General features: G+C 36.8%; 1 protein-coding gene and 1 long non-coding RNA gene across 4 annotated transcripts in view; one reads left to right on the top strand and one right to left on the bottom strand.

Annotated features, from left to right (window-relative positions):
- Nucleotides 1-15,573, bottom strand: part of DPH5 (diphthamide biosynthesis 5) — a 77,110-nt gene that overhangs the window by 26,946 nt on the left and 34,591 nt on the right. For 2 of the 3 annotated variants that reach the window (XM_032155235.2, XM_032155232.2), the window contains exons 2-3: nucleotides 7,958-8,115; nucleotides 4,299-4,423 (exon numbers count right to left, since the gene is read on the bottom strand). In XM_032155235.2, coding sequence (XP_032011126.1) covers nucleotides 4,299-4,423; nucleotides 7,958-8,115 — 283 coding nt within the window. Of the gene's footprint in view, nucleotides 1-4,298; nucleotides 4,424-7,957; nucleotides 8,116-8,334; nucleotides 8,457-15,573 lie in introns of those variants that run through there. The other variant, XM_032155233.2, reaches the window with a different exon arrangement.
- The window catches only part of LOC116469703 (uncharacterized), a 58,995-nt gene continuing 51,999 nt past the window's right edge, over nucleotides 8,578-15,573 (top strand). Inside the window, exon 1 of the long non-coding RNA XR_004248321.2 lies at nucleotides 8,578-8,718. This is a non-coding gene — a long non-coding RNA (uncharacterized LOC116469703). The remainder of the gene's footprint in view (nucleotides 8,719-15,573) is intronic.

Here is a 15,573-nt window from a genome sequence, read left to right as displayed (position 1 = left end):
TTTATTTATAACTGTTTTCATTTGGTTATTGTGTATAATTAGGATGTGTGTATGCATATATACGTGTATGCATATTTGACCTGTTGCCTTTCCTTTTTTAAGATAAGATCTCAAGATTGTAAGTAGGTAGATTGGAGTAAAGAAAGACTATAGATAAATATAAATATGGACACGTGAAATGTAACCCCTTATCAATTTAGAACTGCATTTTAAAGGCCTTTTTCCCTCCTAATAAAAATTCCAGGCCCTACTGGGTAAAGCAACATTAGCATGTCTGAGAAACCACATGCAAACAAGCAGAACCTGTGGACTGGTCAATGCATACCAAGTAGGAAGATAAAGGGCTTTCACCCCATGAAGCAGTCAGATACATATTAACAAATGCCCACTAGGGAAGCCTGTTTTTAATCACATACATAAAATAAAACTACTATGAAAAATAATCATTAATTTGATTTCAAATAAGCTTTTAAAAAATAACATGAATATCAATTATAAAGAATTGTTTTTAATATCACCTTCAACAGACTCTCACTACTTAACATTAAGAGTAAAGAAAACTAAATCAGTTACTTGGTGAGTTATTTAAGTAAATGAAAAAGAAAAACTGGTTCAAAATTACATCTCTATCACAAGTTTATTTAAAATGAGTAGACACATACATATACACACAAACAAATTTACTATTTCTAGGTATATGGCTCTATCTAAAATCATATATGTGTATAGTATGTATGCTCAGAAATAGTAATAAATGTGTCTGTAATAACATGCTTGTTACTTGAAATTGTTCTAAAGGCAATTTCAAAAAAGGAGATCCAAAAATGTTCTGATTAATGGAATCGATAAAATAAAGTACATAAAGGTGACCAATTTGAATATACAAAATCTGATTTTTTTTTTTTTTTTGAGACAGAGTCTTGCTCCATTGCTCAGGCTGGAGTGCAGTGGCACGATCTTGGCTCATGCAACCTCCACCTCCCGGGTTCAATCAATTCTCCTGCCTCAGCCTCCTGAGTAGCTGGGATTACAGGCGCTTGCCACCACGCCTGGCTAATTTTTTGTATTTTTAGTAGAGATGGGGTTTTGCCACGTTGCCCAGGCTGGTTTTGAACTCCTGAGCTCAGGCAATCCACCCGCCTCAGCCTCCCAAAGTGCTGGGATTACAGTGTGAGCCACCGCGCCGGCTAGTATGTTTGTTTTAAATTTTATAGTGCCTCCCTTTTTGACATAAGTGTGGCTGCTGGGCCAGAAATTCAGTAATGTTTACAATGATATAGTGAAAATGAGGTTTTCATGAACTATGGAAGCACTAACACTTGGCACTATCCTTTTGAAAAATAATTGACAATATGCTTTATTCTAGAAAATGTCCATGTCCACACCTTTTGATATTTGATTTCTAAAAACCTATTTTGGAGGATCTACCATAAGGAAACAATCTAAAATATGGGGATAAGGAAGTGGGAGGGAGGCAGATATCACATACATAAATTTATACATGATAGCTTTATTTATACTGAAGAAAAATAGACTAATAATAATAATGCTGCCATTGATTTTATAGTTATTAGGTGCCAAGCACTGTTCACATTCATTACATGGAATGGAAGCAGTCAAACAGCCTACATCAGGACATATTATCTGTATATGTATGCCACTAAGGAAAAGGCATACAACATAGGGATAAAAATTTCGTATTCATTATAATAATACAGTTACAGAGCATATTGAAATACAGAATGGAATAATAAAACAGAACCATCATTAGAAACAGTGTGTTTAATAAAGACTTCTTATGCAGAGAATTAGGGATAGAATGTTTGAGACTGTCAACTCTCACAGTGATTAAGTTCTATTGATTTAGTCTATTTTTTTAGACTCATTTACTTTCTTCGTGTGATCTATTTCCATATTCCTTTCAATAACCTGGGTAAAAGAACAAAGATGAGACTACATGAACTTACTTAACTACGACTTTAAATTGTCTTCAAGAACTTCATATTGTTGGAGATGGACAGTGCTGATAGTTGCACAACAATGTGAATGTACTTAGTATGCCACTGAACTGTACACTAAAATGGTTAAAATGACACATTTTGTCATGTGTTATTTTACCATTTTAAAAATACTGAAAAAAAGAATTTAAGATTCAGCATCTTAAACAATCTTATTTTTATATATTTTATTTAAATAAGAAGGGGTCTTAAAATTAAATAAGGGATATTTTTTGCTCATATCTACGAATTTCAGTGCCTTGCTGCATTCGATATTCCTTACCTGATTTCTCCTCCATTTAATCCACTCAAATTCCAATTCCAATTACACATTCCCCACCATGCCATTTCCAACTATCATATCCTAACTATAATCTGCCAGTAAATAAAAAATAACTGCAGTACAGTAAATATTCCTTAAATCTGAATTTAAATACAAGGTTATATACGATGAATCACTAAGAAAGGGCAAATTAAAGGAGTTTAAAATGGAAAAAAAAAAAGGCACTCTGGAATAAAACAGGAATGAAAGAGGTAGCATCTGAGCTGTATACTAATTTTATAGTACAATTAGGTATAATTAGGAACTGAGAAGAACTGTTTTAAGGAAAAAGCTTGAGTAAAGAAATGGGGGAAGAATATTATAAAACACTTATGAAATGGAAAGTTGTACCATTTGGTTCTAGCATAGCAGTTAAAGAGTAGCTAGAGAAAAAAAAAAGACTTCAAGATTTAAGGTCATGAGAAGTCACTGAAGGTTTTTGAGTATGGGAGCAATTACATAAAGGTACTTTCTCTGTGCCTCAGTTTTTTCACTTATGTGAGCATTCTTCCTCTACCTTTCTCCTGGCCCACCCCATAATCTCCATCTGTTGAACTCTATCCAAACCCAGCCCAGGTTCCAACTCCTCCATAAAACCACCACTAATCAACTCCAAACATCATGTCTTTAAATTCATACACTTATTTCTGTCCTCATCTTACAGTCAAATTTTCAGTGTTATATTGAAGCTATTCAGTCTTTCCTTTTTGAATAGTCTCTTTTCCTGGCTTCTGTGACAACATACTCTCTTGCTTTTTCTCCCTCCTCCTCTGGCTCTAGGTACACGATGAAATTCCAAGGTTTCCTAGGGCTATCCTAGGTCCTCTTCTTTTCCCACTCTTCTCTCCTAAGCTGATTCTATCCATTCCTCCAGCTTTAAACACTATAAACATACTGATGACTTCAAAAGCCATTTATCTAGGATGACCTCCCAACCCAAGCTCTAGCAGCAGCTAACTGCCTACTTGACATTTCAAAGTTAACATATTTCCAGAACCAATTCTTGTTTCTCCAAATCCTGTTCTCTACCAGTTTTCAAGTGACATTATCAACCACTCATTTATAAAGCTAGAATCCTGGGAGTCAGATTTACTCCTTTCCTTTTCCTTATCCACCACATTCATCTTGGCATTCTTCTTCTAAATATGTTCCCATCTTTTTCTCTTTTCCATCAAAAACATTCTTGCCTCCCTAAAATCCATTTAGCTAAGCATTTAGAGTGATCTTTTAATGCTAATCAGATTTTGACTTTTCCTGCTTTGAATCCTGCAAAAGTTTACCACTGTATTTAAATTAAATTCCTATCCCCTCCAAGGTCTTACATGGTCCTTATGTTCCTTAAATCTGTGATATAAATCTTAGGTAACCAGCTGTAGACAAAGAACTCTTCTGTTTGGCTTGACATTAGAGATTGATGATGCTTGACTAGGCAGTAGATGCCCATCTTCATGGTAATGACAAAGAACAGGGTTCCCAACAGACATAAGAAATTGAAATCAGAGACTTGATAAACGATAAATTCAAGGCAAGCAAAGTGATGGCAGTATTGCCAAATAGTAGATGATTACAAAAGGAAAAAAAAAGCCTAGGACAAAAGAAGTCAAAGATGCTTGAAATTATCAGCAGCAAATGGCAGGCATGACTTTTGATAATGTAATGAACTATTTAATAATGATATACCAGTTAAGGCATTTGTTGCCCTGCATGACCTTCTAAAACAGCAGAAGCAATGATACAAACTTTGTAGTTGACACTTGATAATGTAGTGATACATATGATGATATATTTACTAAGTAGCTTTTCTTCATTAATCTCAAAGATTATGAAAGTTTAAACTATGACATTTTACATAGAGCTTAAGTAAACAGAGTTCCTTATCAGGACCTGGCAGGTAAAAGTTTTAAATGCAATAGAATAATTCTTACTGATTAAAAAAAAAGTAAATGAGTTAAAAACTCAAAATGTCTGCCTTGACTTACCCAAATGGATCACCAACCACAAGGAATGCAACATCACTGATATCAGCATCCTTTAAAATATTATCTGCTTCTTGTTCCACTTCTTCTCTATCAGCAAGAATCAATTTTCTTCTGTAAAACTCTTCCTACAGATATAAGAGACAGCAGGTGACCATTCTAACACACATACACACACACACGCACACACACACACACACACACACACTCTTTGTTTGGGACTGGTGCATATCTTGGCAACCACCCAAACACAGATCATTCAATACAACTCATTAGTGAGCCAGTATTTTATATCATGTTGCAATTAAACTCTGTATCTGGGGCTGTCTTAATATCCCAAAGGAGGAGAACCTCTTAACATCTGAGGCTTTTTGCATTTTAAATTTATTTCTAAATTTGGTTCAAAAGGCCAAGCAGAACACTGTAGGATGAATACGGGATAGGTACACATGAGCCCTACTTCAGAAACATGATGTAATACAGAATAAATATATTAAACAATAAGTTTAAACAAACATGGTGGTTTGGCTTTTATTAAATTTTCAATGGTTAAACATATGGCAACTCAGCTAGAAAAAAAAAGGCAGCACCAATGAGAAATAATAGAAAATTAGCTGTTTACAGAACCAGTGAACATTCCTACATAAATGCAAAAGATACTAATTTAAAACTATATTCCTTAGTTTCTGCTAAAAAGGCAGAGTTGCAGGAGCAATAACTGAATTCTAAATATGTAGGAAGTTTGCAAACAAATTGGTTTGTGATTTAATTCCCTGCAGCTCAACTCTAGAGAACAAATCCAGTAGAGAGTGAGCTAGTAAGCTAGTGGTCATCTGATAGTGGTTACAGGCTATTATGCAAGACCATGAATCCTTTTCTTTTTTTTCATCTCGTCAGCCAGTACAGAATGAAGGATCATGAATCTTAAAACTGATTTCCTGAGAAGTAATAAGTAATTCAAATGGAGTAAAACTGGATGCATAGATAAATAATATGGTTTCTTACATACTGAGAACTTTGAGTGAGTTACTAAAAGTTATAAGGATTGCTGTAGTGCAACGGTGTCTGGTACTCAATAATATCTGTCAAACAAATGAGTACATGAACAAATTATTAAGCAGGGCAGGATCCAGCATTGACCATTTTGCTTGAATCCTACCTTCTCTGTAGGTGTTCTGTGAAGTTACACTTTGTGTAGCTATTATCTATCCTTAAGAATACAGAGGCACAGTACAGTGTAGAGGTCAAGAGTGGTAAACCTCCGCCGGGTGCAGTGGCTCTCACCTGTAATCACAGCACTTTGGAGGCCGAGGCAGGTAGATCACCTGAGGTCAGGAGTTCGAGACCAGCCTGGCCAACATGGTGAAATCTAATCTCTACTAAAAATACAAAAATTAGATGGGCGCAATGGCACACGCCTGTAATCCCAGCTACTCAGAAGGCAAGAATTGCTTGAACCTGAGAGGCAGAGGTTACAAGGGGCCGAGATCACACCACTGCATTCCAGCCTGGGCAACAGAGCGAGACTCCAATTCAAAATAAAAAAAATAATAAAAAAAAAGAAATAATAACAATAATAAAAAGAGTGGCAGGCTTCAACTCAGGACTGCTTTGGTTCATCTCCTGGCTCTATCATTCACTATCTGTATGAACTTGGGCAAGTTTGTTAACTTCTCTATCCCTGCAAAATGAACAGTAATTAGAATAATAATCCTAATCTACATGTAAAGCATTTAAAACAGTGCACAGTAACTGTTCTGTAACTGTTCTATAAATGTCAGTACTTCTTATTGTGGAGAAACAGATATTCCAGCACCTTAACAAAGTACACATAATTTACTGTAGATAAGGCTGGGTCCAGCTTCAGGTCTTGACTCTGTAAGTAATAACTCCAGAAGTTTTGACTTTGGAAAAAAAAGCTTTACAAAATAACAGCAGCCAAAATTAACATTTAGCTACCACTGAAAATTTACAAAGCACTTTCATATACATCATCTCAATAAAACACTACATAACCCTCCAACTGGTAATTGCCACTTGACAAACGAAGAAACTGAGGCTCAGAGAAGTTTGGAAATGTGACCATTGACAATTTGTATTTCTGAACACTTTTGTGCCACGTACCATAGCTAAGAACCTATGCTAACAACTATGCTGAACACCAAAAGTAGGTGTTTTTTACCCCATTTAAAAAATACACTAAAGTTAAAGGGCTTGTCCAAGGTCACATTAACATGTAACAAAGTAAAGACAAAACTATATCCAAACTTTCCTCTATGCCATCCCCTGATATCTCATTCTATCAAACTGCTGTTTTGTTATTTGTCTCTCTTTTCTTGAAGGTGTTAAGTTCTTTTTACTTTTCCTTAATCACTAATTAGAGAGGCACATTTCCATCATTTCGAGCTTAGATATTTTGGTTCTATCCTAAGAGTGAAAAAAATGAGAAAAAAAAAGTTTTTTAAATCAAAACTGGCCTTAGGCTGGGTGTGGTCGCTCATGCCTATACAATCCCAGCACTTTAGGAGGCCGGGCGGGCAGATCGCTAGAGTCCAGGAACCTGTGACCAGCCTGGGCAATGTGGCAAAACCCTGTCTCTACAAAAAATACAAAAAAGTTAGCTGGGCATGATGGCATCCACCTGTAGTCCCAGCTACTCGGGAGGTTGAGGTGGGAGGATACTTGAGCCCAGGAGGTTGAGGCTGCAGTGAGCCATGATCGTACCATTGCACCCCAGCCTGGGCAACAGAGTGAGACTCATTATCTCTCTCTCTCTCTCCACGTATATGTACATATCAAAGTTGGTCTTTACACACAACTTTTATTTAAATGCATGGCCAAGTCAAGTAGCAATTCTTAATTCCTTAAGATTTTAAAGTAATCTGAGGCCTAAAAATTTTAAGTCTATTTTTTGTTTGGAAGATATGACAATTCTAAAAATCTGCTCCCTCCTCCCATAACATATGTATTAATCTTTTGATTTACATTCTACTTAGAGTTTGACAATGAACCTGAAGTTGACCCTTCCCTCAAATTTACTGGGCCCTTTAGAGGGTCAACTAAATGTATAATATACTAACAAATACTCTGGTTACTTAGTGTATACTCATATAAGTGTATACTTATACATTTGTATATATTAAGTCCAGGCTCACTTAATATATACAAATGTATCAGTATAAGCCTTATTGGGAGATAGTCTAAGATAAGATCTCTCTGGATATGATACAAAAAGGCAATCACCATTCCCTATGGACATACTTCAAAGGGGGAAGCTTTCAGCTTGGGTTTTGAATATATAACCAACTCATTAAGGCTGTGTCAGCACCTCATTAGCACTCAACTCAGAAAGGATTTCTTGACTACCTTATGAAATAAGGGGTTTTGATAACTACCCCCCAAGAGTATAAAATAGCTTTCCTATTTACTGGAGAAAGCCACAAAATTAGACTTGTAAAATAGGACAAAGCACCCTTTCATTTTCCAAGTCACTTGGTTGGTGTATAATTTCCATTCTTCTGCTCCTCAGATCATTAATGAACAAGGGATACGTTTCAAAGGGTTTAAACAAGCAGACCTGAAAATTCTGTTCAGCTTAGTGTATGAAAATCAGATGTTAGACAGCTTTCTTCCCAGGAGGCTGGGGAACCCTCAGCACTTACCAAGGCTTCCTTCCCTACAGTCAGGACTGAGGTGTAGACTTCCAGATACACTCGACTGCAGCGTCTAACAACTTCCAGGCCCTTGACTGTGATGTCTTTGGCATCTCCCAGGCCCAAGCCGATGAGATAAAGCATTTCAAACTTCAGGAGAAGAGAGACTGCAAGACGAAGTGGACAGAAAAACCGTCAGTTACGCCGAGGACATCTAAAATCTAGTGATGAACACGAAGATGACAACCAAAGTAGCACAAAAGAAGCGGCAAGTCACAAGGAGGGGTTTGGGAACCTTATGTCACGCTTAAGGACTGGGATAAGAGGTTTTAAACAACCCTACCAGTTTTGCCGCTTGTTACACAAACCTAGGAGCAGCCAATTACCCGCTGAGAGAATCGTAGCTAGTTCCCTGGCCTTTCCAAATTCCGAACTACCACCTTTCCGCCGAAGCAACTAACTGCCAAGGCGCCCGCTCCGTGCAGAGCAAAGACCCACGCCGCCGGCCTCACCTACGGTGCCGCAAAATGCTGGTGCCTTTACTGCACTTTACGACTAGCGGGAGGGGGCCGGGCTAGCGGGCTACTGGGCTGCGGAAACCAGACCCCGCCTCCGCCGGTAGAAACCAGCCGGCCGCTGGGGCAGGGCGGCGAAAGGTCAGTCGGCCGAGAGGATTCCGTGGAGCAACCGTTTCATAGCCTCAGGGAAAGGACCGGGCGTGCTCACAAGCCCCCTAACCCATGGCTTAAACACCCACTTCCTAAGCCTGGGTAAGTGCAGTAGCTCTTCGCCCGAGAGGAGCCACGTGGGAGAGAGTCGGGAGGGGCCCTCTGCCCTACTCCTCGTCTCCAGAAACTGGGAGGGCTGGGAAGGATTTTCCGGATTTGGCCCAGTGCACAGATTTTAATTCCCGCCTTCTCATCCTCCTGTAGTTCAACTAGGTGTCTTCCTGGTGAAGCATCAGATTGGCAAACACAGCAGTGAGTGTGCTTCTGATATTTATAAATATGCCTGTCTAGGCATATTTATATTTGATATTCCATTAATGATTTTTTGGTAGTTATTTAAAACCTACCACCATCTGTATTTAATAAAGATGGAAAAATACGTAACTCAGCTACTAGTGGATAATGATTTATTCAACAAACATTTAATACCTACTGTGTGCAAGGGATAGTGCTAAACCTTAAAGATGAGAATGCAAATAAGATGCAGTCCCTGAATTAACTAAATCAATAGTTTGGTAAAGAAGAAATACAAATGAACAAATATAAAATCTCAAATTGGTTAGTAAGTATATGTAGAGTAATACTGTAATGAAGAGGAGAAATTCCTTCACGTCATATGCTACTTTTATTTTGAAGTAATAACATAGTTGAGTCACTACATTACATTATGGACAAATTATAATTACCTTACATTTAAGAGAAGTCATCCTTCAATTGTCCTGTTTAAGCAGTTTGTCTATTGAAAAGAAGACATCAGAGTGACTGACTAAACTCCATCTGACCTTACTGTGAATGAAGAATATTATTTTACTCTCAAGCTGGCCCTTTAACCTACATGTTCCCAGAGACTGCCTTTGTTAGAGGAAATCTTGGTTAATATTTGTAGAGCTCAGACTCTTAATTGATTGTCATTATTTTCTAACAATTCACAAATAAGTGATAATTAAAGATAACATTGCTTTAGGATAAGGACTTGTATTTACTAAGGTTAAAAGATTTGAAGTTACTTTATAGTACACTTGTTTACTTAGAGAAAAAGTCACTTTTTATAAACCCAGTGATTTTAAGTACTCATTCACACATTATGTTAATCATATGATGTAAAATGCATAAATAATAAACAAATCTAGAGCTATTTTCTGTGTAAAATGTGGAAATTTTTATTGTCATTCATCCTAGCTTAATAGATTGAATCAGTAACAATATGGACTGTCGTAAAGAAGTCACCTAGAGCCCTGCGTTTTTGTGTAAAGTAGCTCCCAGAATGTTCCCTTGAGTGCCTGCGTGTATGTGCATGTATGTGTAAACTTTGTTTACTTCTAACCCATTTTTATATATGACAGGTCCTTCCTCCAAAGTCTATTGCTAAAAAGGCAGAATCAGGGATACATAGTTCACTTTTTTTGCACTTAAAAAAACTACAGGCCGGGCGCAGTGGCTCACACCTGTAATCCCAGCACTTTGGGAGGCCGAGGCGGGCAGATCACGAGGTCAGGAGATTGAGACCATCCTGGCTAACACGGTGAAACCCCGTCTCTACTAAAAGTACAAAAAACTAGCCGGGCGTGGTGGCGGGCCCCTGTAGTCCCAGCTACTCGGGAGGCTGAAGCAGGAGAATGGTGTGAACCCAGGAGGCGGAGCTTGCAGTGAGCCGAGATCTCACCACTGCACTCCAGCCTGGGCGACAGAGCAAGACTCCGTCTCAAAAAAAAAAAAAAAAAAACTACAGTGTCCTTTTAAGTTTTTTTAGAGAAACATAGCTAAACTAGCCAAGATTTGGTGAGAGAAGGGGAGTGGTTTCCCTTTCATTCAAAAGCTGAAATTCATAAAAGTGAATTACCAGGCTGTATATTAGCCACACACACATACCCTCACTGTTTGCACCACTCCCCTAGTTCTCCAGCCTCACCTCCTCGTCTCCGTACCCCTGTCCCCTACAGATAGCTGTGTGGCTCTGGCTCTACTTCCTTGAAGTCATTGTTCAGAATTCACTTCCTCAGTGAGGGCTGTCTTATGTAAAACTACAACCAACATTTCTAATCACTTTATCCACTTATTTGCCCCTGTAGCATTGCTCACTTTCTAACACAACTGTATAATTTACTTATTTATTGTGATGTTTTTTGTCTATGTCCTGTTAGAATATAAGCACCACAAAGGCAGGATTTTTTTTGTCCCTGTTATGCTCTAATGTGAAACAAACAGCTAGAACAGTGTTTGATGCTCAGTAAATATATATTGAATGAATGAGTATACATCTACACATGGTAATAAGTTATAAATAAATTTCTTGAGAAGAACTGAGCAGAGGGGATTTTTTATAATGGTTGAGAACTCACATTTTGGTGTCATTCAGACCATGTTTTAGTCTAGGCTTTTCACTCAGTAGTGTATTCCTTGCATTCCCTTTTTAAACCTCAGTTACTTCTTCTATAAAATAGGGATAATAGTAACATCTTTCATGGGATTATTGTGAGGATAAATGAAAAAATACATATAAAGGGCTTAGCATACTTTCAGACAACTAGTAAAGACTCAGAAAACATTGACAAACATTGATACAGAGTTTGAAATTAATTTTAGAATTATCTACAGTGTCTGTCAGATTATAATATGCAAGTCAAGTCCACCTAGATTGGTTCTCATTTTTTTCCCCATTCACAAAAGTTCTATGAATCATTTACATAATTCAGTAATTATAGACCAATCCACTAAATAGTTTATTGATTGACAAAAGTCATCTTAAGCAAACATTATTATTTTAATATTATACTCTGAGGTATTCTTTCTGAGAGAAACTGTCTTCATTTCAATTATTCTGTCATTGAGTTCAACACTATAGACTTGGTTGGCACCAAAGAAATGTTGTCTGGCAATTTGTTAAAACTTAAGGTAGAACTTAAAGGAAGTGGAGCCAAATGTGGTGGTTTACAGCTGTATAATCCTAGTACTTTTAGAGGCTGAGGAGGGAGAATCACTTGAGCCCAGGAGTTCGAGACCAGCCTGGCCAGCATAGCAAGATTTTGTCTCTACTAAAAATAAAAATTAAAAAGTTAGCTGGGCATGGTGGCATGCACCTGTAGTCCCAGCTGCTCAGGAGGCTGAGGCAGGAGGATTGCTTGAGCCCAGGAATTTGAGGTTGCAGTGAGCTGTGATCACATCACCGCACTCTAACCTGGGTGACAGAGCGAAACCCTGTCTCAAAAAAAAAAAAGCGAATGGACTTTGCTTCTTAGTAGTTTAGTAAACAAAATCTGCTAGTGAGCAGAGAAAATGTTCATTTGGAAACTGAATTCTTTTTTAAAAAAAGCTTTTTAGATGCCCAACAACAATAAAAAGAATCATTGTGTTGTGTGATACATTCATGTAATACAATGCTATACAGCAATCAAAAAGAATGAATTACTGCTACATGAAACAACCTGGATGAATCTCACAGAAATGGGATATAGCTTACATAAAGCAAAGTGCACCAAATTTTAAGTATACAATTTGATGAGTTTTTACATATGTGTATAACCATGTACCCATCATTCTGATAAAGATACGGAACATTTCCGGCATCCCAGAAGGTTCCCTTTTGTCCTCTCCCAGTAAATGCTCCCCCCCACTTCCCCAAGGTAACCGAACCACTATTTGACTATAAGTTAGTTTCGGCTGTTCTTATACATGGAATCATATAAAATGTACCCTTTCGCATCTGGCTTCCTTGGCTCTGCTTTACTCGTCCATATGTTCTGTGTAGTAGTAGTTCATTATTTGCTGAATAGAATTCTGTCATATGAATGTACTACTATTTATCTTCTTTATTTTTGATGGATGTTTAAGTTTCAGTTTGGGGCTAATATGAATAAATCTGCTATGAACATTGTTGTATCTGTCTTTTGTTAGACATTTAAGTATTCATTTCTGTTGGGTTATGTTACCTAGGAATTGGAATTGCTGGGTTATAGGATATATGTTTTCACTTTAACAGATTGTGCCAAACAGTTTTCCAAAGTGTTTGTACAATTTACATTCCCACCAGCAATGGATGCAAGTTCCAGTTGCTCTGTATCCTTGCCAACACTTGGTATTGTGAGTCCTTTTAATTTAAGTGGGTGTGTAGTGATATATCCTTGTGGTTTTAATTTGCAGCTCTGTGGTGGTTAATGGTGTCAATTGCCTCATACATATTTTTTTCAGTTATTTTAAATTTTCAGTTATTTTTCAGTTATTTTCGTTATTCTTCAATATGAATAAAATCAATATCACTTTTTGTATTAGATGAAAGTGCTTTTAAAGTCAGTATTAATTAAAACCTCTTCAAAGTCAATTTATTTATTTTTGAAGAGAAAAATATTTCTTTCTCCAACCACAGTGATATTTAAATGTGGAATCTGTACTTGTAGTTGAGTAAATCCATTTGTGAATAAGATACTTCCTTTAAAGGGGCCTTAATAGTTTCACTAATAAATATGTGTGAAATATGTTTTAATGTATCAAAAGCACATAGTGCCTGAAACATAGTAAGTGCTTAAGTTTTTTTAAAATAATTAAAATATACTTAAAAAAATATATACATATATATATGTTTTGCCTGGAGCGAATACCTGTTGTCAGGACACCCACTTCTCATTCTGCTTCTGCTGCCAGTAACTATGTGGGTTTGGACCATTTTTTGCTATCAGTAACATGAATGCTTTTAGTTAGATGATTTCTAAGTCACATTGTAGGATTCAGTAGCTTCGTTTCGGGTTAGAATGGAAAGAACACTAGACTGGTAATCAGTCAATGTAAGTTATTTATGCTTGTGAACCTTTGCTTTGTTTTCATGACTCAAAACCCAATAAGAAATATCTTTCCCCTCCTCCTCCTTTTCTACCCTTCTTCCTTTAATAGGTTTTGATATAAAACTGCAAGCAATACAGTAATTCCTTAAACCTGGAAATTAGCATAACCAATATAATTTTTTTTAAAAAAATGTAAGTTGTTACTAAATTTTTTACACTAATAAACTGTGTAGACCTTGAGTTATTCTTCACATAACTGTACTTCACTGTAAGTACAGTGATTTTTTCATAACTTGAAACTTTTTCAACCAAAATTAAACTGATACCTATATCAAGTTGCAGAATTTTCACAGATTTAATTTTCTCAGAGTGATTTTGGTTTGCATTTCTAAATCCTAGGTAGCCATAGAGTATGATTCACCCTAATCTTATTTCCTTACATTTTGTTTTATGTTATTAGGGTCTTTTGTTTGTTTTGCAGTAATTTTTCTATTGTATACTTTGAGTAGCATTGGTTTTTTTTTCTTCAACAATTTTTACACCTTACTATCAGAGCTCCTTACATTTTCTGATAAAGGCTTATTGGGATTCAGACTCAAACTCATATAGATTCTATTTCAATCTTATCTTTGCTTCTGGCTATTGCCTCTCTTCTGGCTATTGCCTCTCTTCTTGTGTTCATTAAATAAAACTTGATGAAATCCTATCATATCAAAATATTAGTAGTAGTATTAGTGGTATCAAAAATATTGTTTTCTCCAAGCATACCAATTGCAGAAACAGTGAATAGCAGTGGTTAAAAGCCTGGACTTGAATGTCATGGGCTTTAGAGTCAGACTACAGGATTTGAATTTTGGCTTCTCTTACTAGCAATGTGACCTTAGGAAAGTTCTTGAATCGTTAGTTATATTGCCTGTAAAATACATATAATAAAGGCACTTATAGGACCATCATTATGATTAAATGAAGTAATACTGAATATAAACATTGTCTTTGAACAGTGTTTTGCACTTTGTAAGTGTTCAATAAATGTTAGCGATCAGTATAAATATTATTACCTTTAGGGTTTTGTGAAGATTAAACGTGATAAGTAAACTGTATATCTAAAGGCCTGCAATATAGTGCACAATTAACATTAGCTAGTATTACTACCAAAAATATTCTCTAGCTAGCTGGTTTTACAGAATTTCTGTGTGTTCTAGGTAAAGTTGCAGTTTAGGACCATCATCCATCTCCCTTGACACCAAACAAAAAGTGCATTTGTAATTAGAATATTTAGTACTCAGAAAACATGAACATCCAGGCTAAAGCTCAAAGCTTTTAAAAATTGTAATGTAGCTGCAATGTTATTTGCAATGAAAGGCAACAGAAAGTGGTATTAGTAATTTTAAAGATAAATTTTTTCTTGAATGAGGTGTGATGTTTAGTTCCTAATAATTTTGTCCTGTGACCAATTAAACCCATCAGTAGGTTGAAGGTGTTTGGGGCATGGTGATCTGAGACTGAGGCCAGTCATTTTGTTAGACAGAGAAGCTATAAGAAATCCTATGTAGAAATGACTTAGTGTCACACTAATTTTGATATTTGCATCACTTAGATGTTATTTACTTTCCTATTATCTGTGCTCCTGCCTGGCCTCCCTGCCATCTCAGTAATAGAGTTCCTTGCCTTCTTCCTAGTCATCAGGACCCGCATCTCTGCCTTTTATTTCAAGAGGTTGAACCTTGCTACTGATTTCATTCTTCTGAGAGACTTAAATTCTTACCTTGGCCCCATCTACCCATGATTGGGTTCCCTTTTACAAAGCTAGGCTCCCGCAAAGGTAGACACTCACCTATCTGAAATTGCCAGGGTCATTGAGCACTTTTGAACAGGTGTAGTCACAACTTCAAGAGGTACCGTTCACATAGATGACATACAGCTGCCCAACTGTACACAGTGGCTCAGTGGCCAGTTGCCTGTTTCTCGAACTATGGTTGATCACCTGCTGTGTTCCTGCTTGGTGGTCTTCATTAGACAGCTCAGGCTGAGATTCTTGCCCCAGTGTTTGTGGTCTTCAGTTTTTTTAATTATGTGGTCTCAGCTGCTTTTATCTTGCTTCTGGTTAATTTATCTCAAATTTCAT

The sequence above is a fragment of the Hylobates moloch genome, unplaced genomic scaffold (assembly GCF_009828535.3).
Source record: "Hylobates moloch isolate HMO894 unplaced genomic scaffold, HMol_V3 SCAFFOLD_5, whole genome shotgun sequence".
NCBI classification, from domain to species: Eukaryota; Metazoa; Chordata; class Mammalia; order Primates; family Hylobatidae; genus Hylobates; species Hylobates moloch.
This window is presented reverse-complemented; position numbering and strand designations above follow the sequence as displayed.